General features: G+C 36.8%; 1 protein-coding gene and 1 long non-coding RNA gene across 5 annotated transcripts in view; one reads left to right on the forward strand and one right to left on the reverse strand.

Moving 5' to 3' along the window:
- acer3 (alkaline ceramidase 3) overlaps positions 1–24,553 on the forward strand; it is a 25,770-nt gene extending 1,217 nt beyond the window's left edge. Inside the window, exons 2-11 of one of the 4 annotated variants that reach the window (XR_015500428.1) lie at positions 5,092–5,202; positions 5,313–5,365; positions 5,494–5,546; positions 6,409–6,490; positions 10,636–10,671; positions 10,981–11,039; positions 13,228–13,329; positions 15,807–15,911; positions 16,640–21,302; positions 21,391–24,553. Coding sequence is in view for 1 of the 4 variants with exons in the window: in NM_001293692.2 (NP_001280621.2) it covers positions 5,092–5,202; positions 5,313–5,365; positions 5,494–5,546; positions 6,409–6,490; positions 10,636–10,671; positions 10,981–11,039; positions 13,228–13,329; positions 15,807–15,911; positions 16,640–16,739 (701 nt within the window). In the remaining 3 variants the exon portion in view is untranslated. 4 annotated transcript variants of the gene reach the window in all.
- The window catches only part of LOC147842183 (uncharacterized), a 36,577-nt gene continuing 27,615 nt past the window's right edge, over positions 16,662–25,623 (reverse strand). Inside the window, exon 3 of the long non-coding RNA XR_015501626.1 lies at positions 16,662–16,899. This is a non-coding gene — a long non-coding RNA (uncharacterized LOC147842183). The remainder of the gene's footprint in view (positions 16,900–25,623) is intronic.

A 25,623-nucleotide genomic window follows, 5' to 3' on the forward strand; every position in this document is an offset into this window, starting at 1 on the left:
TCAGGTGAATAAACATATGAGAAGCAATAACAACCAGATTCTGTTGATTGCTATATTAAGACGTTCTGCTTGACTGGTGAATGTATACCATGAAAGTGTGGAAGGTCACAGTGTGTGCTGTAGCCATTATTTAGTGGTGTTGTTTGCTCAAGTAGGCTTCAGGTCACTTTGATAAGTTGGTCAAAGGGCACAGACTGACAGTTAATGCATTTGCACGTTATTACTAATAAAACTTGTGCTCCCTGTAGTTTTCGAAGGCCTTTTAAAGTCCCTTATTAAGCTTTTTGAATATTACATATCTGTCAATGTAGCTGTGTGTTCATGTAAAAGTCATGTAACATTTTAAAGATCAAAGTGTATCAAAAAATGATCAATCTGAGCTGCCTGAAAGAGTCGTCAGCAATTCCAGTCTTATTTTCTACACAAAATTAGTTAGGTTTTAAAGTAATTTGTCATTGTCTATGGCTACCCATTAATGACTACTTTGAATCTTAAACAGGTTTGTGCTTTCGAAATGTCAAGACGACAGTGTTTTCTGTGCTGATTTGCATTTAAATCTATATGGTAATCATTACTGTTTATTTAGAAGTGGACTTCTGGTTTCGTATGTAATCAGTTGACCAACACAAAAAAAGTAGGCCACTGAAACTAGGCATGTGATGAAAATAGTTTTCAAGGTATACCGCGCTTTGGAAAAGTCAAGGTTTTATAACCACCCAAATTTTCTGCTATACCATTCCCAAGGTATGTGTACATTTTTTTATATAATTTTTGTATTTTTTTTTAGGACAACAGTATCTCCAGCAGAAAAGATATCCAAAGATAATGTTTTAAATTGTAAAGAAAACAAATGAAGACAGCAGAAGTTAATGATTCATTTGAATTATTTAACCTGACATGTTTACTGCGCCAAAATATTTTAAATATTTCTCAAAATGAAATATATTGTGGTCAAAGGGGAAAAAGTTTTATTTTTTTTACCCAGACATTTTTAACATTATTTTAGAGCAGTTAATACAGTACTGTGAAACTGTTAATTCGGTTATCATACCGTCAGAGTCTTATACCGGTCAATGCCCATTCACCTTATTCTTCGCCAACGATCAGGCGCAGTCATTTGAATCTTTTTGGCTCAAGACTTTCGGTCTCATTCACTTCCATTCATTTTTAGACATTAAAAACTGATCGTTTTGCTGTTTGATGTTGCAAACTGATATTTTCTTATTATATTATTCTACTTGGTCTGTATAATCATCCAAACATTTGTTTGTAGAGCAAGTAGTTTGACGTTTTCTGCCGTTTATTATTCCTAGTCATTTCTCCCATAGGCGACTGAATCGGAAGTTCTAAAACATTCGCAAAACTAGCGCACTTCAGCATTGAAGAATAAGGTCAATAGCAGACCTAATTCAGACTAATTCATAACCTTTAAAATAGGGTCTGTCAATTCATATTATGTTCGATCCTTCAAGTCATGGTGTCACACAATACATTGTCAATGGTTATACTTATTTCATAATTCATATGAAGGCAATATTATACGTCAATACAAGGGTGCAGACAGAAACTTTTTGAGAAAGTTGCTAACTTGAAAGATTTTTTTAGCTTTTTGAATGTGGGAACTGCATTCATTATTTTTGAAAAGTTTTATATTTCATTCATATTTTTCTATTCATATAAACATTTGCCTTGGCCTGAAGTAGTAAATAATGTCAGAAATATGATCACATATTGAGTGAAAATAAAATACAATGTATAAAAGCAACAGTGCTTTACATGTACCCTCTCATGATTGTGAAGCGCTTTGGGTGTAAGGCCATACACAATAAGTGTGCTATATAAATACACATTACATTACATTACATGTGGTCAATATAAACACCTTGATAAAAGACTTGTTGTCGACCCCAATTGTAAGATCTACAAATATTAACTTGACTTCTAGTTTTTCTGATGAATCATCGGTTGAGCTGCATCACGATCATCACAAATACTGCAGAAGACCTATTGGAACCCGCATGGACCTAAGATTCCCACAGAAATCAGCCTCCACATCAAAGTTTCTGAAAGCAAAGAAGGTCAAGGTGCTCCAGGATTGGCCAGCCCAGTCACCAGACATGAACATTATTAAGCATGTCTGGGGTGAGATGAAGGAGGAGGCACTGAAGATGAATCCAAAGAATCTTGATGAACTCTGGGAGTCCTGCAGGAACGCTTTCTTTGCCTTTCCAGATGACTTTATTAATAAGTGATTTGAGTCATTGCAGAGATGTATGGATGCAGTCCTCCAAGCTCATGATGGAGTCAGACACAATATTTATTCTGTTTCCACTGCAGCATGACTTTATATTCTATACTGGACATTATTTCTGTTAAGTGACAAGAGTTTTGTCTAAGCAAAGTCAGACCTTACTGTCCTAATTAAATAAGTAAAATCAAGGCATGATCATATTTTAGTTTGGGAATATAAGCAACATTTAGAAGCCTGTGCCTTTCATATAAGCCACTTCTGATACCAAATGATCAACTAGAAGTCGAGTTATTATTTGTTGTTCTTAAAACTTGGATAGGTGACAAGACTGGTCAGGTAGTGTATATAAACAAGTAATTGAATAAATGTACAGTACTATACTGAATTTGTGATATATATTGTTTTCATAATATGATCATTTTTATCATATCGCTCAACACTACTTCAACAAATCACAATACGGACAGTTTAAGAAAGAAATAACTATTTTAGTATTATGTTATAACATGAATTAGTCAAATACAGGGCCAGACGGAATCTGCAGATGTTTTTTGCTATTTCTGCTGAAAATTTTGGTAAAAATCTGCGGAATTATTTTGGGAGTATCATAACTAAAACCTTTCATTCATTCATTCATTCATTCATTTTCTTGTCGGCTTAGTTCCTTTATTAATCCGGGGTCGCCACAGCGGAATGAACCTACACATTCTCACACACACACACACACACACACACACACACACACACACACACACACACACACACACACACACACACACACACGCACACACACACACACACAATTTAGCCTACCCAATTCACCTGTACTGCATGTCTTTGGACTGTGGGGGAAACCGGAGCACCCGGAGGAAACCCACCCGAAGGCAGGGAGAACTTGCAAACTCCACACAGAAACACCAACTGAGCCGAGGTTCAAACCAGCGACCTTCTTGCTGTGAGGTGACAGCACTACCTACTGCGCCACTGCCTCGCCCTATAACTAAAACCTTAATTAGGGAATTAAAAATAAATACCTTTTTAACTTTTATTTAATGTTTAAATTGCAAATCTAATTAGATTCACTTTATTTGGTAAACAAAGCAAGTCTCTCATATAATATATATACTAACAGACAGAAAATATTACTTTACAAACTGCATTGTACATAAATCAGATGAAAATGTTCATATTAGTCAATAATATTACTGTAATTAAATAAAAAAAAAAACTGAATAAATTTAGATTTACACACATTTACTCAAGCAAATAAATGTAATTAATGATGGGCTAATAATCGGCAGAATTCTGCGCCCGCAGATTACATGTGAGCCAGGTCATATATCTCAATCAGCAGTTAACATAGATCCATTAGGAATTTTAGTGCTGGTAAGATTATTGGGTCTTTAGTGTCCAGTGAAGGAATGTGCTATGTTTGGTATGATGAGCCATATATGCAAACAGTGAAACAATAGGCCTGTACACAGTATGTTAGGGCTTTCTAAAATAGGTTTAGTTTTCTTGGACTCAGCAAACAGGCACAATAGCAGTCTGACAGCTGCTGCTGGTGCTAAGAGGCCAGTTTGGATGAAGTTCACTTAACTACTGTTCGCATCAATTCAAGTGGAAGTTTGCTGCAGGTTATGTTGTTAACACGAGACACGCTCGCATTTTCGAGGTGAAAACATCTCAACTTTTTTCTATTAAAATGTGAATACGCAAGGCACATAAGCAGCTCGCAAAAATCTCATTGCTAATAGAATACTGCTTTAAAATTGCATTAAAAAACGTGTTCAGTGTGATCGGGCTTTAAATAATAGTACATAACCAAATGAGTTAGCAAGCAAGCAGCAGTTTGTCTTCTTATAACATTGAGAGTTGTTGCTGGAAAATATTGTACAAAACCAACATTTGTTGAATTATATTCATTTAGGGTGAGGCAGTAGTGCAGTAGGTAGTGCTGTCGCCTCACAGCAAGAAGGTCGCTGGTTCGAACCTCGGCTCAGTTGGCGTTTCTGTGTGGAGTTTGCATGTTCTCCCTGCCTTCAAGTGGGTTTCCGGTTTCCACCACAGTCCAAAGACATGTGGTACAGGTGAATTGGGTAGGCTAAATTGTCCATAGTGTATGAGTGTGTGTGTGACTGAGTGTGGATGTTTCCCAGAGATGGGTTGTGGCTGGAAGGGCATCCGCTGCGTAAATATTTGCTGGATAAGTTGGCAGTTCATTCTGCTGTGGCGACCCCGGATTAATAAAGGGACTAAGCTGACAAGAAAATGAATGAATGAATATTCATTCATTCATTTTCCTTCAGCTTAGTCCCTTTATTCATCAGCGGAATGAACCGCCAATTATTCCAGCATATGTTTTACGCAGCAGATGCCCTTTCACCCGCAACACAGTACAAGGAAACATCCATACACTCCTTGACACACATACACTACGGACAATTTAGCCTATTTATTTCACCTATATATAGCGCATGTCTTTGGACTGTGGGGGAAACCGGAGGCGCTGTCACCTCACAGCAAGAAGGTCGCTGGTTCGAGTCCCAGCCGGGCCAGTTGGCATTGTGGAGTTTGCATGTTCTCCCCATTTTGGCTCCGGTTGCTCTGGTTTCCCTAACAGTCCAAACACATGCATTATATGTGAATTAAATCAACTAAATTGTCCAAAAGGGCATCGTAAAACATGCTGGAATAGTTGTCGGTTCATTCTGCTGTGGCGACCTCTGACATAGAAACTAAGCTAAAGGAAAATAAATGAATGAATAATTTTTGGGTGAACGAACCCTTTCATATGTTCATTCATTAACATGAAACCATTGCTTTTTGTCTTTCTGCAGGGAATACTGTCAGTAACCTGATAATGATCCTACCTCCCATTTATGGAGCCATTCAGACGTGTAGAGATGGTTTGGAAGTACGCTATGTGTGGTCCTTTTTAGGACTTGCTGGTATGAACGGATTCATTTATATACTTATCATAGAAACCACTGTATTTTTTCTCAGTCTTACTAAATTTCCTAAGCAAATAGAGATGTAATGAACTGTTTTGTTGGTCCAGCTGTAGGGATTGGCTCATGGAGCTTCCACATGACACTACAGTATGAAATGCAGGTAAGCTTGACTTTTCCTTAGCGAATTAGAGGATTTGCTTTATGTAACGGTACAGCGCATGACACAAAGCAGGGGCAATAAATCACATGTGACCCATAAATGTTGTCTGGATTGTCTTTTGTGTTTAGTTACTGGATGAGCTGCCGATGATCTACAGCTGCTGCGTCTTTGTTTACTGTCTGTAAGTTGACCTTTTTTTTTTTACACTTGCATCATTTGACACTGTTTACTTGACCTTAATAATAATCAGATGCTGCATTTGATAGATACGCTATTTTGAACTATTAATCTTTTTGACTTCTTTACGCTAACTCATGTTTATAAGTTTGGAGTCAGAAAGAAGCATTTTTAATAAGCTGAATATATGGCCTGTCATGATATCTATTTTTTTCTGTACGATATATTGCACCAGAATATAATGCGATAAACAATACTATTGTCATTTTAAGAGCATTTTATAGCCCTCGTTATATAATGGCAGAATGACAATATAATAGCATCATAATACACTCTTCCAAAGAACACATATTTTATTCTTAAAAATATTTACTTTAATTATAGTCATTTTAATAATTTAATAATGAGGCATTGGAATCAGGATGTAAAAATTAATATCCTAAATAAATAATAATAAATGTTAACAGCAAATTGCATGGTAAAAAGTAACAGGAGGCTGCGCTATTTGCTACCAGATCTATTTTCAGTTGTCAGACACCCGCATGAAAATATATTATAGCAATGAATAGTAAATACTACTGTGTTTTTTAACCATAGTGACACTGACTCCTCCAATAGAGATAGAGAGAGATGTTGGACAATCAGCTAAATGTTGCTAGAATTGGTGTTTATGTATGGGCGATATATATTGCATCAACAAAATTTTTTAGTCCATGTGTTGTCCAATAAGTCGTCATATTGATTATTGTGACAGGCCTACTGAATATAAATACATATCCTTTAAAGAAATCATACCTAAAAATATATATTTACGTGTTGATTTTTATGTGTGACTGATCTGAATGAGTGTTTTATGATTTTTACAGATACGAGTGCTTCAAGCAAGAGCGTGCCGTTAACTATTTCTCAATTATACTTTTGTTGACCTTCAGTATTATTGTTAGTGTGGTAAGTATTTTTTTTTACATTAACAAAAACATAAAGGGATATTAACATTGAGGAACATAAACAATAACAGTGGCCCTAACATACTTTCTGTGTTACATTTTTAACTTCCATTGCTTTCGAGAATCCAAAAAGGTCTACATATTGATAAATAATGCCATGATAGCTGTTATAACGTTTATATTGAAATTTCCTCTTGCTATAGTTATACAATAGTTTGACAACAAGCGGGAAATGTTCATAGGCCAATGACATCACCACATCGAAATGGGCTATATTTATATACTGTAAAGAAAGCCTAAAAGTCAGAGATATTTTTAATATTTAAATTAAAATAATTAACATAAAATGGTTATTATTATTATTATTTGAAAAAAATTATTCTCACCTAATTAACCATTAATCATTATTATTATTCATTAATTTTCCTTTGGCTTAGCCCTTTTATTAATCAGGGGTCGCCACAGCGGAATGAACCGCCAACTTATCCAACATATGTTTTACACAGCGGATGCCCTTCCAGCTACAACCCAGTACCGGGAAACATTCATACACACTCATTCGCACACATACACTACAGCCAATTTAGTTTATTTAATTCACCTATGGTGCATGTCTTGCAACTTGCCCAGCTGGGACTCGAACCAGCAATCTTCTTGCTGTGAGGCGACATTGCTAACCACTGAGTCACCTAATAATAATAATGATTTATTAAGCCTTTTCAAAAGCAGCAGCTTCAATTTACATACAAATGCTCAAAAAAATTACCTGGCATGACAAAAATGACCTAAAATACTGAACAGTGTAACTTAGTATAAATATATGGATGATTATTAAAATATTGTACAAGACAAAATTAGTATGCAGTTTCATTTTATTTTTAATTCAACCTAATGATTTAATGAGTTATAATGAAACACAAGATTCAAAGTAAAAAATCGGCACACTGCCACTTTAGCTCTCAAAAAAATTTTAATGTCAAAATTACAAAATCACAACGTTTCGACCGACATGGTCTTCATCAGGGGCCTCATGTACGAAGACTTGCGTGGAAATCTTACTAAAACATTGTGTACGCACAAAGCTGTAAATGTGCGTACGCAGAAAAAAAATCAGATGTATGAAACACTGCGTACGCCGAATCTCACGCATATTCTTTTGTACATCTGAATGAACGTGAAACTGAGCGCAACATGCACGAGCGCAAAACCCCTCCCTGCCTCCTCCCCGTATGAATATGCTAATGACTATGCTAATGGCAAAACCCAACGAAAAAGCAATGGCAAAAGCAAGCAAAAAGAGAAACTTTTAACAAAATGTGAATTGGAGGTGCTGCTTTCGGAGGTAGACCGGAGAAAAGCGGTGTTATTTGCAAGTTTGTTCTCCGGAATTAACAACAAAAGAAAAAAATAGAGTGGGAGAGTTTAGCTGATGCGGTCAACACAGTTGGGTCTGAACATTGCACTGAGTGCATTAAAAAAATAAATAGTGTGGTTTATATCTGTAAAATGTTGCAGCAGTCTTAATAGTCTCAGTGGCGCGTTCGTAAGACGCATGTGATCATGTTTTGACACGTTCGAGCATGAACTCGGCTCGAATCCAGCGTCTGATGAACTCTTTGTTCTTTTTTTTCCCCGCTACATATCAGATTTTGCCAACTATTTATCACGAGAAAGACAAGTAGGAATCATCAATAAGTTTGTGCATCATATTTTATTTGCACATTTATTGAATGAAATGTTTCTGATTCACGAATGCAAATTCATCTTCAGATAGTGTCTTTATAGCAATGTGCGTGCAGTAGATAGCTAAGATTACATTGGGAAAACAGGCCACCGCTGCAAATTGTGCTTTAATGTTTAGCTGCTCAACTGTATGGTATGGAAACCTTTTTTACCTGCTAGATGAACCTGTCTCATACAGACGCCATTGCAAGGCTCAGACCAAGTTTGCCGCAAGCCTACGTTTGAGTGAAGGTTTCGGCCGTTAGATCGCCCCCTGGGGGCTGGCTGCAGTACAAGTCATAAAGCCCGCCTCCTCCGTGTTAATGAAGGAGACTTGAGCCCAAATAAAAAAAAATATTACACTTGCAATAAAATGTCCCGAAAGATAGTTCTGGTCGATTAAGGCACTGGTTATTGTGCTGAAATAGGTGCAGATCTTCATTTTTGTAAACAGTTTGTTTTTAGCAGTAATTTAATGCTGGGCGTGTCATCGTGATTGACAGCTGTGATTGACAGTTTCTCAAAGCGCGGCGTCTGAGCTTCGGCAGGAGACTGAAGTAGACTGAAATGTTATTATTCGATTTCTGTGTTATTTTACCATGACAAAATGAGTTCAGCAGTAAACTATAGTTTCTGACATACATGATCCTGGTGGAACACTGTTTATTCGCTAAGTTCAGGGCTTTTTTCGGGCTTTATTAGTTTGCTGATACACGCCTAGCCACCCAGATAGCAAAACACAGTTCCGGCTAGATTCTCGCCTGCCGGAGACTTATCTCTTAGAGCTCAGACTGACTAATGTTACCTCTGCTGGACCTGCTCCGGATGCCTGGACTCACTACCCAATTCCAGCCCGAGTCAATCGAGCCAGATGCGGCGGCCGAGCGAGCAGGCGCTGCCGCATGCGAGCCGGAATCAGCCCGCGACGCCGCGAGTAAGTTATGTGTTGCGGCCTGGAGCGATTGAATATTTAAAACCCTCATATTTGTTAACGTTATTACATCCATTTGTGTTGATATGACAGCAAACGCATGCTGAGAAGTTCGGGGGGCGTAGTTGATTTTACATAAAGCGTTTGATTGGAAGCTCGACTCTGCTCATTTTCGCGGCTCCTCCTCTGGCTCCATCAGACAATCCTTCTGCGCATGTCTGGCTCCAATTTCAGCAGTCTTTTGCGACAGTTTGTGCCCGTCAAGCAGGCGTTTTGCCCTCAAGGCGTTCAATGGGAAAAAGGGCTGTCGCGTCGTCCATATTTTTTACAGTCATTGGCTCAGACACTTTGTAGAGAGGAATTTAACACAACTGCCTCTAGGAGTCGCCAATGGAAATAAAACAGACACGCACAAAAAATGTGCGTACGCCTGCCAGAAAGCTGCCGTGAAGCTGCGCACATTCCCACGTTCAGTTCATTGTTAGTAAATCCAAACGTGAGCGATTCTGAGCGTGAAACCTGGCGTACGCAAAGTTTTTGTGTGTACGCCGCGTTGATACATGAGGCCCCAGGTCACCAATGAAGACCATGTCGGTCGAAACGTTGTGATTTTGTAATTTTGACATTAAAAATTTTTTGAGAGCTAAAGTGGCAGTGTGCCGATTTACTTTGAACCTTTTGCTACTTATGTTTGTTTTTTGATCGTGCACCTGCCTTCAAGATTTTTCTAGATGTGCGCACATTTCTGTTTTTTTTATAATGAAACACCCCATTTTGACATTTCAATTAATTTAAAACGTTAAAGTAGACACTGGACTTCAGTTTATTAATGCTTTCTATATGGGTGTGACGAGACTCTTACTTCACGAGATTGTGTTCACGAGAACAAAATTTTTATACTATTTTTAAGAAGTCTTCAATGAGGAAATATTTAAATGGAAAATAGTCTTTTATTCAAGGCAAAAGCAGTTGTAGCAGCCTCTGCTTTTGGATGCGGCAACCCTTGAACTCCAGTAAAAAAAGGGGTTTCATCACACCCGCCTATGCGATGAGTGACGTGCAACACAGAGGCAGCCTGGGTTGCCAGGTGTGTGGAAAGCACTTGATGTGCGGTTCAAATCCAATCCTACCTCCAATCCCGCTAAATTCACCCTCACGCTTCAGCATAACATCACAACTCACGAGACAACTTTACACCTCGACAGGAAACCTTGTCGCAAGATCTTAAAGCCCGAGATCTTGTCACATCCCTACTTTTTACACTAAATGAATGACTTTTGCTGTTTGTTCTAACTACTTATTTAAAATGAGATGAAACAACTCAATTCTTGTTTTTTGGGGGGGACAACTTAATTGTTAATCCACTTAAATTTGTAAAAACAATTGCCTTTTTTACAGTGCATGCGTGCTAAAATATTGCCTAGTTTTCTAAATTTTTAATTTTCAGTTTTTAAATCTGTGCTCATTAAGTGCATCTCATTTGTCGTCTACAGATTTACCTGCTATGGAAAGAGCCTGTCTTTCATCAGGTAAGGCCTGACAGTAATTGTTCTGCCTGATCTTAAACACTTCTAGTTTGTTTTATTCTATTTGCTCAATGTGCTCTCCTGCAGTCTGTCAGAGCTTCTGAAGCTTTAAGAGCATGACAGCAGGGCGTGGCTGTATTTATGTTCATGCTATTGAATGCTAAGAGCCTCAGTAAACATTCCACTGTGATGTCTTTTGTTTAAACCAGGCATGATGACACTAAAAGAAATCACCATTTAAATAGTCGTATTGTTTATGTATTGTGATGTTAAATTCAGCGGTTAACAAATGTTTTATCATTGCCCCCTCAGGTCATGTATGCCGTGCTAGTGGCTTTCTTGGTGATTCGCTCTGTTTTCATAGTCACATGGTGAGTGAATTCATCAATGTCATTTCTAAGTCTGTAATCTCTGCATTTACAATCTATTTCCAAATGAAATGGGATATGTAATAGGAAAAAAAAATAATTTAATTAAAATTTATCTTGTTAAAGCCAATTTTTTTTTCCATTTGTTTTTTAAAGTAACTACTCACACAGAAAATGTCTTCAAGCATTTGACTAAGAGTTCTTTTTAACATGATTTATTTTTTCTTTTTTACTTTTTCCACCAGCACTGGCCCAAGAATTATTTTTCTCATTACTTAATTTTATATGGATTGAAAAAACGCAATCTGACTGCAATTCGTAACTTTTTGATTTATTGGCTAATTCGTATGATCTCATTTGTACATTTTATTGTGATTTGCTCATAAATGGTGGGGTTTAGTGGCATACCTCTTTTTAAACATGGCACGTTTTTGTAAGAATAATTTTATGAATTTGCCACTTTTTTGACGATACATGAAACGAAGAAAACAAAAAAAAAAACTATTTTCTACATTTCTTAAGAATGGTCTTACAAATTAGCCACTTTTTTTGACAATATGTAAAATTGTATAAAAATTCTACATTTTCCTAAGGAATCTTAAGAATGATCTAATGAAGTAGCCACTTTTTTGACAATACATAAAATATAGTATAAAAATTGTATGTTTTCGTAAGAAGGAATCTTAAAAATGGTCTTATGAATTAGCCACTTTTTGACAATACCTGAAATCGTATAAAATTTTTACATTTTTGTAAGAATTAATTTTACAAATGATCTTATGAATTACCCACTTTTTTGACAATACGTAAAATAGTATAAAAAATAAGTTGCTGATTTTCGTAAAAATGAATTTTATAAATGATCTTACGAAGTAGCCACTTTTTTGACAATATGTAAAATCGTTAAAAAAAATTTCATTTTTGTAAGAATTAATTTTACGAATGATCTCACGAATTAGCCACTTGTTTTGACAATATGCAAAACAGTATAAAAAATTAATTGCACATTTTTGTAAGAAGGAATCTTAAAATTGATCTTACGAATTAGCCACTTTTTAGACAATACATGTAGTATAAAAATTTAACATTTTCGTAAGAAGGAATCTTAAGAATAGACTTATGAATAAGCCACTTTGTTGACAATATGTTAAATAGTATACATTTTTTAAAATTGCATGTTTTTGTAAGAATAAATTTTATGAATGATCTGAGAAATAAGCCTAATTCATTTTTTGACAATACGTAAATATTTTTTTCCTTCTGATATTGGGTTATAAGAAGGGCCAGACAGAATCTACCATTCTCCAAAAAATTTGCAGATTTATGAATAAAAAACTTTAAATAACTTTTGTTTAATGTTTATACAGAAAATGAATTAGAACTAGTGTTCGGTAAAGACAGCAATAAAAAAAAAAAAGTACTGTAAGTCTTTAATATAATGAATCTAATAAAAGACAGATAATATTACTTTACAAACTGTATTGTACTGTATGTAAACCATATGAACATTTCCATATTATTTGATAATAAATATAAAAACTGAATTAAATTTATATTTACATAATGGGCTCAAAAATCTGTGGATTTCTGCATGTGCAGATTCTGTGTGAAGCCTAGTTATAAGCCAGGGCAAACCAATCAATTATGAGGAGAAACATTTGACAAAAATAAAAGACTATGAATTTAATAAGCTTAAATGAATACTTAAGTATCTTGTGAGCAATTGGAGACTGAATTAATTTGTCATTGGCATTGCTTTTTGAGAGCGAGTAAGGCTAAAGGTATATTTTGCTCATTCACACTCACTGGTATAAGTTTTTTTGTACAGCACCATGGGTAAGTTTCTTTTGCTGCACAAATTGCATTAGTAAACAATACTGTTCTTCAAATATGGCGAGTTAATTAAAGCAGATATATTCAACAAAAGCATATACAATCGATTAACATCCGAAGAGCTCACAGCAGCATCTATAAAACATTAGTAGTTACTGGAAGAAATCAATTTCACTTTAGTGAAAATTTATGTTGTTTTTTGTTCAAAAGTCTATTGGTTTGATTAAGAAACTTGAGTGTTTTATATGAAAATGTAGCCAGGCTTGAATGGCAATTTATTCAATCTGGTCTGCACTGATGTGAATGTGTGTTATAAACACGTAAATATGCACTTTAGTATTTTGTTTGTGCTTCACAGGGTCTATCCGTGGCTCAGAGCCCTCGGCTTTACATCATTAAGCGTCTTCCTGCTGGGATTCGTATTATGGAACATCGATAATATGATGTGTGACTCTTTAAGGTAGATATACATTTCATTTGCATCACATTTGCTCAACTAAAATAACCATTAGCTTTCAATATTTAATAATATTAGACAAAAAAATCAGATGTTATATATGATAATATCACTTAGACCCTGTTTCCTCCTGGTATTAAAGTGCTAGTTCACCCAAAAATCTAAAATAGCTAATGATTAACTCACACTCAACGCATCCTATACGTATATGACTTTCTTCTTCGTCAAATACAGTCCAGAGTTATGTAAAATAATAATAATTCCAGCTTTACAATGGCATCTGTTATTGTTTCTCTTTAACAGTCCAATTTAAGTCTTATAAAGCACATGTATCCATGCTAAAAATGGCCTCACATGGCTCCAAGAAGAGATTAAAGGCAAATGGATGTGTTTTTGTTGGAAAATTATACATATTTAAACATTTTATAAACAGTTTTGTGTTACTTCTGCTATTTAGTTGTACGTGTGTTTACAAGAGGCTGTCCTACTGGTAGATAGATACATATCACAAATGCCGTTGAGGCGAAGACACATTTTACGCATTATCTTGTGTCCACTTGTGTTTCAAGACCCTTTCCTCTGGGGAAAGCAAGCAAGTTAGTGAATAGGACTGTACATGGCAACATATGAAAGGGTCATGAAGTAAGAAAGGAATTTCCCCTTATCTTTTAATACTATAAAACCTCATGTGCATTTAGGAACTCAAAGAACTATCACATTAATCTAAAAACAGCTTATAGTAAAGCCAGTCTGCCATAATGACAGGTTGTAGAATATGCCTCTTTATTCAGGGTTTTTGCACCATTTTAAAAGTACAATTGAATGTTTTTTAAGACCTCAACAAATATAATTTAACACCCAAAAATTTCATAATTTCTTTGGAGTAGGCTACTCCATTTAATGTCCTTGTTAGATTTAAATGAATTGTGCCTCGTCACAGTATGGATAACCCGCAGTTCCTGCCTTTTGAGTGTCTGTTATAGCTGACTGTGAGGTGGCGTCTGAACTAGAGCTGTAATCAGGCCATAAAAGTTAGGCCCGGAAGGGCGCCAAGCCTGACAAGTACATATTGATTGACAGCTTTTAAAAAGCCTGAACCCGTTTATACCCCAACATTATTCAAATGTGCAAATGCACACAGCTCTCCTGTATTTTTTCATGAATAAGTCGTTTATATGTGTTAACATTACTCATTCATAACGTAGGCTATATACCACTTGGAAATTGGAACAAAACATAAAATAAGTCCTCTGTAACATCTTAACATCTCAGCGCTCTAAATAGGCCCAGGTACATACACTTAGCCTTTAAATTGGCCAACACACCAAAAAAATAAGTCTTTCTTAACAAATTAAATTAAAAATTAAATTCAAATAAAAGATAAATGATGACTTGTATTTGGCAATAATGAAATTAAGATAAAGGCTCTGTGGGATTTGTTTTGCCACTTCTCTTCACAATAAGGTGACGGTGAAGCTGAAAATTAAAAGATTAATGCCAACATTAGCCTATTTACTCTGTCTGCATTATGATTTTATGTCTTAATTTTAATATTTAGTTATAATTTGAAAATTCTTAACTCATCAACATTAGGCTACATGTTTTAATAAGCTAATAAATCACAGCGACTCATTTCCCTCCTGTTTCACACATGCTAAAATGATCAACTATTAGATGTTTTACGGTGGACCACTGTGCTTCCCTATCATCATTAAGCACACCGCCTGAAAACTTAATATCTAACAGCCACTTTACTGTAAATTTAAGACAATTTAAGACCTTAATTTCCCGGATTTTAATTTAAGACATCTTAAGGACCCACGGGAACCCTGTTATTACAAAATCGTGAGGATAATCTCCACCTCCAAAGAATAAGATCAAGGCTTACTTCTACATCACTGCCTGTTTAGCTCTGGCCACCAGCTCGCATGTGTAAAGTAAAGATGTAGAGCATTCAGTTTTCCCCACTTACAAAGTCCGCCATGTAAATACTGAATGTGCCGATCACAACTTGCTCTTAAAGAGAATGAGACTCTGATTGGTTTAATGCATGCTACACCCAAAACACAACCAAAGCTCATTAAGAGAATAAGCACAAGCTATTAAGATGATGCGCCTGGTTCACCGACTGTTTTTCCAATCCTTAAAATAGCAAAAGTGAATTCAGATATATATCTTATGTCTAGCTGCCCTATGCTCTTTAAGACCAAGCACGTAGGTTATTAAAATAAGAGATAAACGCTGCCCATAGTGCAGTAACCAAATGATAAAGACGGTGTGCAGAGCCAAGCTGCGAGTTCCAAAACAGCCTGTCTGATCCCAGCACAAAGAGTGGAAGCACTTTATTTTCAATGAAGTTTCATGACCCCTTTAATACCAGGTGCGAACAAGGCCTTATATTATTACTTATATCTGCTGTGTTCATCTCTGTGCAGAAAGCAGCTGAAGTAATTTATTATTTGTGTCTGTGATTCCCTCAGATCAGCAAGGCAGCAATTGCCCCCGGTGGTTGGGGCAGTTACACAGCTTCACGCCTGGTGGCACATCCTAACAGGCCTGGGCTCATATTTACACATACTCCTCAGGTAACTGTGAGATTTAGAGTCACTTGGATGATTAACCAAAGTAAATATCACTATTTATACAGTACTATGCAAAAGTCTTAGGTCCCGCAGTTACATTTGTTGTTTTGGTGAGAGATTATATACTACTTCTCATTCTCTTTATAAAAATACATCCAGAAGATACAGGTTCTAGTTGGACTTTTTGGGTCGAATTGTTTAAGAGATATGAAAGAAAGATAGAAGAATGAATACATAATACTGAATGCGTTTGTTTCTTGGTTTGATCTGCATTTCTGCCAGAGATGTTGTCAATATTGGCTAAATTGATGGGATTGCGAATGCTGAAATGTACAGACAGGTCTTGATTCGTCATGTAATTCCTGCTAGAAAGCACTTTATTTGTGTTAGGTAAATTTTTCAGCATGTTTATGATCCCAAACACACTGCTAATGTAATGAAATCATACTCGGAGAGAACAGCTAATAAAACAAAGACAGTCATGAAATTGCCTCCACAGAGTCCCGACCTGAATATTATATACAGTACAGTGTGTTTAGGCAATATTATAGGCAGTATGAGAGTCACCTTGAGAGAAAAGGAAAGATAGAATAAACTAAATCTTAGGAAGAACTCCTAGAGATGCTGAAAGATATTAAATAGCACGTAATTTCATAAAGTCTTAGGCTCGCAAAACTGGTGGTGGCCTAAGACTTTTACTGTATGTATAATGATTCATTTTTCCCCCATAGCCTCCAGATTCGGTCAACCTACCTCAAGCACAGACCAAAAGTGAAGTTTTTATGTGGCGTTTGGCCAATGCTGCATATCGAATCTCAGAAGGCGAGCTGAGGATGACTTGAGATGAGGAGAATGAACCAATCACAGACCTCTGACAGATGGAGGTCCAGCCAATGAGCTTCAGCGGCAGCAAGAAGTGATCCGTGGCTGTCGGTTTGGTTCCCCTGTTTTCCTCTCCAGGCTCCGTTTGCCAAGTGCATTATTGAGAAAGCTGCCAAAAGAAGGAAAGATTATGTTCCCCCACATGAAGAATACTATAGTAATTTATAGTAAATACTAGTGTTTTTGAACCATACTATAGTAAAGTGTATTATACTGTATATACAGTATTACAACATGTTGTTAATTAAATCCTACAGCATATTGTAGTATTAACTAAAGTGAACTGACAAACTCTAATAATTATTCTGGTATACTTTAGTTTTTAAACTGTGGGGTGCTCCGATATCCCTTCACAGTCCAAACACATACGCTATAGGTAAATTGGGTGAACAAAATTGGCCGTAGTGTATGAGTGTGTGTGTGTGTGAATGCAAGTGTATGGGTGTTTCCCAGTTCTGGGTTGCAGCTTGAAAAACATCTGCTGCGTAAAACATATGCTGGTGGTTCATTCCGCTGTGGAGACCCTGATAAATAAGAGACTAAGACATACCCGTCAACATTGGGATGTGAAAATAAGGGATCTGCCCACCATAACCCAACCCCATCTCAAACCCAGTTTAATAAATAAATATAAAAATATGTTCATCTGGAGCTGTTTAGCTGTTTATAAAAAGTTCAACGGTTAGTAATATGTTTTATTATTATTATTTACAAAAGAAAACTTAAATAGTATACATTATCAGCCGATAAATTAGCAAGCAGTTTAGCTTATTAAAATTAATAGCTATTGTATATAAATAACTTACACATTCCGATTAAAGAGCACCGAATGAATCTCATTTAATTAGATTTTTTTGTTTGATTACATTAACAGAGGTGTCACTTTAAAAATTAACACATCTAATGCTATAAAGAAAGCATTCGTTTGTAGAGCGGGGGGAGGGATGTTTGGGGGGGAGGTGGGGTTGATGGCGGTAGTGCGAACTGAAGAGACAGACCAAATGTGTCCATGATACACATTTTACATATTAATGTAGTTAATTACAGTAGGACAGATTAATGCTTGCTCAGCAAAATAAGCAAGTCAGTAATTCAATGACTCTCTCATTAGGCCACTTGTTAGTTTTGTGCCTGAATGGATCAGCTGTTTAGGACAAAATACCCACCAAGATTGACATCTTTAGATGTTATTATTATTAATTATGTGTATATTTCTGTTCAAACCATACCTGCCAACATTTGAAATCTGAAAATGGGGGAGGGGGGGATGTATAAAATGGGAGATGAATCTGAAATACAGGAGACTCCCGGGAAAAACGGGAGTGTTCAACATGCACCCAAAACCCAGACTGTCGCTCCACTTTACATTGCGTGTACAGAATCCGTTTCACAAACAACGTCTATTTATCACCATGGAGCGCTTCTGACAGTCACGCACCTCTACATCACTGTTTAGAGCATATAGGAGCGGCGATATCACCTGTATTTAACAGGAAAGGGAATCCTGCCATTTTTATAAATATTTCAAAGTGTTTTCATGCCTAAATAAAACAAAAACACTGAACAGACTCGCATTTAAAAACAAATGGTATTCGCTGGTGGTTCGGCGGTATGATTTGCATATAGGGAGGATCGTCCATTTATTGTTTATTGCCACCCTTTCATCGAAAGATTGAAAATATGGGAAAATACCTTAACGGGATGATTGCAGGATAGAACTGTAAAATACAGGAGAATGACGAAAAAAACGGGAGGGTTGACAGGTATAGACTAAGCCAAAGGAAAATGAATGTATGAATGAATGAAAAAAATCTGTAAAATTTAAGGTAAAAAAAAAAATAATTAGTTTTTACTATTAAAAACATGGTAGCGGTGTAAAATATATTTATGGTAAATAACCGTATTTCATGAACCTACCACAACAAAGTAATTTAAGTAATTTACTATAGTATGGTTCAAAAACACTTTATCATTTATTATAAATGACTATAGTATTTTTCATATGGTGTTATTAGGTTAGATAAAAGGTTTGTAGTGGTCTTGTGATTTTGCACACAGTAAAATGTACATAAAAAAGAGAAAGAAGTGGCCAAAACTAGAGTTTGGAAAATAATATAGCTTTGATGGATCATATCTAGTCAGTTTAACATATTCCTACCCTTTCTCTTGGGAGAATTATTTTGCACGAGTCTGTACAATGTGAAATGTAAGAAAGGGAAACATAAACATAACAGAAGTAGCAGAACGTACAAAAATGTACCAGTGATACTGTACAAATTCATACGCATTATTCAGTAATTCGCTAAATCCTTCCATAAGATTGTGTCGCGTATTCATATTTCATACTTGAACTTAACATAACTAGACTTCAACAATGCAACATTTTATTTATCTCTACATTTCTGGAAATTATGAAGGTCAAATTGAACAGCTAATAAATGAATGAGTGTTAATCAGTTTGGAGAGTAAGATCTTCATCCTGAAAATTGTATTGAGGCTGTATGAGATGAAAAACATGCATATTTTATTGTAAAATCATCATTTGACTGTGCCATTCAAAGATACAGTTGCTTGTTAGGTAATTGTGTCCATGATACACATTTTACATATTAATATAGTTAATTACAGTAGGACTGATTAATGATCGCTCAGCAAAATAAGCAAGTCAGTAATTCAATGACTCTCTCATTAAGCCACTACTAATGCTGCGTTCACACCAGACGCGGAACGCGCGTCAAGCGCGAGTGATTTACATGTTAAGTCAATGCAAATGCGCAAATAGACATCCTGCGGTGCGAATAGCGCGAAACGCGCGAACGGCACAGGGTGAATTGAGCGTTTGACGTGCTTAACGAGCGCTTTGCGCGAATCTCTTGAGTTCGAAAATCTGAACTTCAGCGGACATTCGCGCCGCGTTAACCAATCAGAAGCTTGCTCTTGTGGGGGCGTGATTGTGACGTAGAACCTGTTGATGGTCTCCCGGGGGAAATCCTCCAGGCGACACCGACAACAAGTCATCAAACTGGGCTGGGCTCAGTCAGAAGCACCGTTGAAAGCCTCTGTGATCCAGGTTCAGTTTCTGGAGGAATTTATGAGCTCACAGAACTGGATACACCTCTGAAAGCATGTAGTGGACTCAGACACGACCCTAAACGTATCGACAGTGTTTTTCAGCCTACATAAAGTACATAAACACTGTTATTTTATTAATAAAATCGGGCAGACAGAAGCCCTGCCAATCACGCGAATCTGCGTCTGTTCTGAAGTGAATTTGAATGAAACGCGAATGAAACTCAAATGTTCACGCGGCTATTTATGCGCGAATATCGCGATTTATCCGCTAGTTCCGCGTCTGGTGTGAACACAGCATTAGTTTTGTGCCTGAATGGATCAGCTGTTTTGAAGGAATTCGTTCAATTAATGATTCAATGACTCACTTGTAAACACAGCAGATGAATCTGTAGTTGGGTATCCATCACCCTGTGTTAGGGGTCATTCACACAGAATGTGGCAACACACAACATTTGAGAATGGTTTAAAGAAAAGTGCCTCCTCTGCCATGTTAATGCCAAATAAAACAGCTGTCATGCTAACGTGCAACCTGCCACAGCCAAATCACCATGCAGCCCAAGACCGGTTACTCAATGAAGCTGAGCAGGGCTGCGCCTGGTCAGTTCCTGGATGGGAGACCACATGGGAAAACTAAGTTGCTGTTGAAAGTGGTGTTAATGAGGGCCGCAGGGGGTGCTCAACCTGTGGTCTGTGTGAGTCCTAATGCCCCAGTAAAGTGAAGGGGAAACTATATTGTCAGTGTGTGCTGTCTTTTGGATGAGACATTAAACCAAGGTCTTTACCCTCTGTGGTCATTAAAAATCCCATGGCACTTCTCATAAAGAGTAGGGGTGTAACCCTAGTGTCCTGGCCAAATACCCTGCATTGGCATTGGTCTCTCCACTCCACCAATAGCTGGTGTGTGTTGAGCACACTGGCACCGTTGTCCTGTGGCTGCCGTTGCATCATCCAAGGGGATGAATAGACCCCCTCATGATTTTGAAGTGCTTTGAGTGTATGGCCATACACTATACATGCGCTATATAAATACACATTAGATTACATTCTGAATTCATTCTGATTGGAGTTGATACTAGTGATGGGTTGTTCATGAACGATTTGTTCATTTTGAACGAATCTTCAATGACTCAGGAACTACGAGTCCTCTCAGGGAATGATTCGTTCATCCGCGCGTGCACACATTTGTGCAGGTGGTATCGTTCATTTCAAGTCTTTTGAGTCATTCATCACGGAAAGGCAGAAGCCAATCATATGAGTTTAGAGACGGAAAAAGAATTGATCCGTTCATCTCTCAAGTCCTCTATCAGGTTTGAGTCATTTGTTCCTCACGGGCCAATCATATGCGTTTAGAGCTGGAAAAAGAATTGAACCGTTCATCTCTCGAGTCCTCTAACGGGTTTGAGTCATTCGTTCATCACGAGCCAATCATATGCGCTTAGAGCCAGAAAAAGAATTGAACCGCTCATCTCTCGAGTCCTCTAACGGGTTTGAGTCATTCGTTCATCACGAGCCAATCATATGCGCTTAGAGCCAGAAAAAGAATTGAACCGCTCATCTCTCGAGTCCTCTAATGGGTTTGAGTCATTCGTTCATCACGAGCCAATCATATGCATTTAGAGCCAGAAAAAGAATTGATCCGTTCATCTCTCGAGTCCTCTGGTTTGAGTCATTCTGTCACGTGATGAACGAACAATTCAAGAACCAGAAGACTTGAAAGGTGGACTAATTATCATGGCTCCTATCGGCTCAGACTGTGTACATTGGTTAAGATTATATGTGACGGTCAGTGTAACATGAACAAACCACTGACATTTGAAGACATGAAGAGGTGAGCTGAGCAAAGAGACTACAACTTAGGCTAGTTGTAGATGTGTTTGGAAGCAATTCGTAACATTTTAATAATATTTTAGTAAATTGAACCAAATGAACGAAATGACTCAAAAACATATTTGTTTATCTCGATGAACGAGACTCAAAGATCCGAGTCACTAAAATGATCTGAACTTCCCATCACTAGTACTGATACTGACATTGATAAGCAGCAACGAATGTAAATGTTTAAATACTTTTAACTTGACATTGTCTTCTAAAAAATGAAGCTCAAAGGGCTGGGCAATATATCATACAAATGTATCACAATATCATGTTTCATATCATTCGGTATAGATACTAATTGAATATTTTTAAACAATACATCTAGGAATATTGGGATTTTTTGTTGTTTAACCACTTTAGTTTAATTTACCAACATTACTAAGGGAAATAGTTTTATGGTCAAAACCAAAAATTTTAAACAAAATTTAATTAAATAAACATAAGTGTTAAAGAGACTCCCAAACTTGATGAATAAAATGTTACAAAGTCAACATTTGTCAACAAGTCAACACCTTACATGTGCAATTGTAAGGGTTGATCAACATCTGTAAGGTGTCAATAACAATGATACAGTAAACCTCAAACTCTGTAAACAAAAGAAATGATAATGGAATCTGATCTTTCAAGTAAAGGAACTAACCATTATCATTCAAATACATACTGCAACATTACAAATAGTGAAGTTAGATGACTTCATTACCCATATGCTAAAAATTCTTTCAGATGCGGTGCTAGTGGCTGGGATGCACAAGAAAAGAAACCAAAAAGCCACTCTGGTGACATCCTTGCATCCTATTTTATTTACAATCTCCTCACTGCTGCTATACGGCACTCTCATTTTCGCATGGGTTGTTATTCTGACTTAAAGTGTCAAGAGCAAGTGCTGGGTTTCCTTCATTCCATCATTTTCTAGCCTCTCTCGTAACAAGCCGACTATCAAGCGTTTTCTCAGAGGATGACAAACAGATAAACGAGAAAAGTTAAAAGCACTGCAGTGTTTGTGTGTGAGGTAATTAGTCTGCCGTTACCTCAATGTGTATATTCTATACAAAGTGTAAAGCAGATGGGTTAGTTCTACATACATAATTGCGGTGCACTCACAGCATTTGGAAAAGTTCAGATGTTTTTTAACTGGGTGTACCAAGAAAATGCGCACGCATCACGTGTGGTTCGCACACCATGTGTGGTTCGTGCAAGTCGCACACCTCCATTGGAAATGACAAACTCACACCCTGAGCTTATTGGCATTCCTCAGCAGACATATATTAATAAAACTATAGCCAAGTCATACCAAACTTTTTTTTAGGTGTTCGTTCAATAAATATCGAAATTAATTTTATCGCCCAGCCCTAGGTGCTCGTGCGCGGCTCTATAAAAGATTATAAGAGTCGTGATTGTAAGGGTCATGCACATCCATCAAAACATGTTTACATAAAAAAAACTATGAAAACAGTGTAATATAATAAAAAAAAAGCATTCTATGTGAACGGCCCCTTAATGCGCATTTTGAAGCTAACGAGTTATGGAAACGGCAAATTTAGAAAGAAAATCTCTTAATTCGCTGAAATTTTTTAACGCTGACTTGAGGTGGTTTCCGACATGTGCGATAAAGGGTTAATGCGAATAATGAGACTCAAAAGTAGTGAACATTACACCCATGTGACTCCATTATGCTTGCCTTGTTTACTCTTGGTTACTAGGATACCAATACTGTAATGAGCTGCTCAAAAACTTGAAGTATTTTTGGCGGAGGCTTTGATTTCTTGTTTGGCAAACATTGAAATACATTCTCTCCATGTTGGAATGAAAACCCGACTTATATACTACTGTATATCAGGCAAAAACCAGTATTTGGAAAAAGATATTCATTGTGTACAGAACATATTTTGTTGCCAGTAGTTGTAAGTACCATCTCAAGAAGATATTGTTCAGGAATGAATGAATCCGCGAATCAAAGCAGATGATTCAAACACTGACTGGAAGTAAACGTTGTATAAAATGATTACACCCATGACCTAGTTTCCCCTTCAAACATCTCAAGCCCTCATATGACCACTGGTTTAATTTATTCTCATTTTTGGTAAACTAATTTTGAATAGAGTGTTAATATGTACATTTTATGAAGGACTCATAATGCAGATGCTCAAATGCTAAAGTAAAACTTAACTTTCATTGTCGAATTACTGTCAAGTAAGCTAGGCATTATATTGTCGTCTCTAATATTGACTTAAACTGTCTCTGGTTGCAAAGTGTGGTTATAAATGAAGATGTAGGTTATATTAATATTCATGAGTTGTGCCAAGTTAGTGGTTCAGTACAAACCCAATCAGCTCTATTATAAAGCACAGCTAATTAAAAGAAAATCCTGAGGCACAATGTTGTAGATAAAGCGCTGCTGTTGGTTTGGAGTTCATTTGTACCACTGAGGGTGCCTTAGTTTAAACTGTAGTTCATTCCTTGTTGCCTTGATGTCCTTTATATCTGATGATTACAAATGGCATATTCCGTTACATATCTAACGAGTCAGACGAAAGGAAGGGATCAAGATTTCTGCTGAGGACAAATGATGAGCGATCAGCAAAATTACTGCCACTGTCACTGCAGTTTGGTGCCCGAGTTCACTGACGCAGTCGTTTTAGATATAAGGCACTACAGTTTTGAACCACTGATCTTCCTTATGACTGAAATATAATTATAGAATATTGTGGATTAACTTTCCCAGCGTTGTCCTGTGTTATGATTTATGTATGCTATGTGGGCACGTTTTGTGAATTATTTTTTTTGTTCGCTCATTAAAATCTGTTGCCAAACATTCAGTATTATTTTACTTGGTCAATTTGTCTGTGCTTGTATATTTTTTAATATGGTAGCATAATTCTATAAGGAACATTTCTGTTTTTGTACCGTATGTTAGAACGTACAGATGTATTGAAAGTGTTTAACTACTGAACAAAATGTCTACAAAATTAAAAATAAGTATATATAATTGTGAATTAGATCATTTACAATATCTAAAGTTTTCAGACCTTAAATAATGTGTGTGTGTGTGTGTGTGTGTGTGTGTGTGTGTGTAATCCAGATAGTGGGGTGGATTGTGGTCCCAAAAATATATACTACATATATTTTACCTTCACCTTTGGGCTATTCTTGAAAATGTAAATATGTCGCAAATATATGCGCATTTCTAAAGAAAATTAGTGCTGTGTTCCAATTCACATATCCGACCTAAATAGCATTATAGAATTAGGCTAGTATGTCCCAAACCGCAATTACATATAAAAGAAATGTGAATGATAACAAGTAGTAGGTCCCGAAGCATACTCTTCTGTTACACACTCAAATGCATGTACTTTGCCTTTACAAAATATATGTATATTGTATAAATGTTTAGTATGCGAAGTATAAGTATGCGAATTGGGACAGGCCAAGAAAAAAAATTATGGTTGCAGGTCACTTTAGACACACTAGAGGGCGCTACTATAGTCAACCCTAACCAACACACCTGTGCACACTTACTGCTGCCGGACTGACTCATTTCGGATGGAGGCGCATTTGTCATTTCCCGCCCTGTAAAATTGGCATGCTTGAGCCTGTGGAGATGCGCAGGTAAGCAGTGGGAATCCCTTACGACGTCAAAGGTTTCACCTGACACTCACCCTAAGTTCCCCACTATTAGGCTATATCATAAGGACTGTGTTGCCCGTTTTACTCAGGGTGCGATTTACCTATAACGCTTAATACCTGAAGGACGTCAAAAGTTCTAGGGGGTTGGGGGGGTTTGTCAGCCCTTTAATAGTAAAAAAACAGTTTCTCCGATCTCTATCTTAAATAATACTATTGATAATTAAAATAAAAGATAATATAAATATACATTTAACCACCCCTA

Source organism: Danio rerio, chromosome 10 (assembly GCF_052040795.2).
Source record: "Danio rerio strain M-AB ecotype USA chromosome 10, GRCz13ab, whole genome shotgun sequence".
Taxonomy (NCBI): domain Eukaryota; kingdom Metazoa; phylum Chordata; class Actinopteri; order Cypriniformes; family Danionidae; genus Danio; species Danio rerio.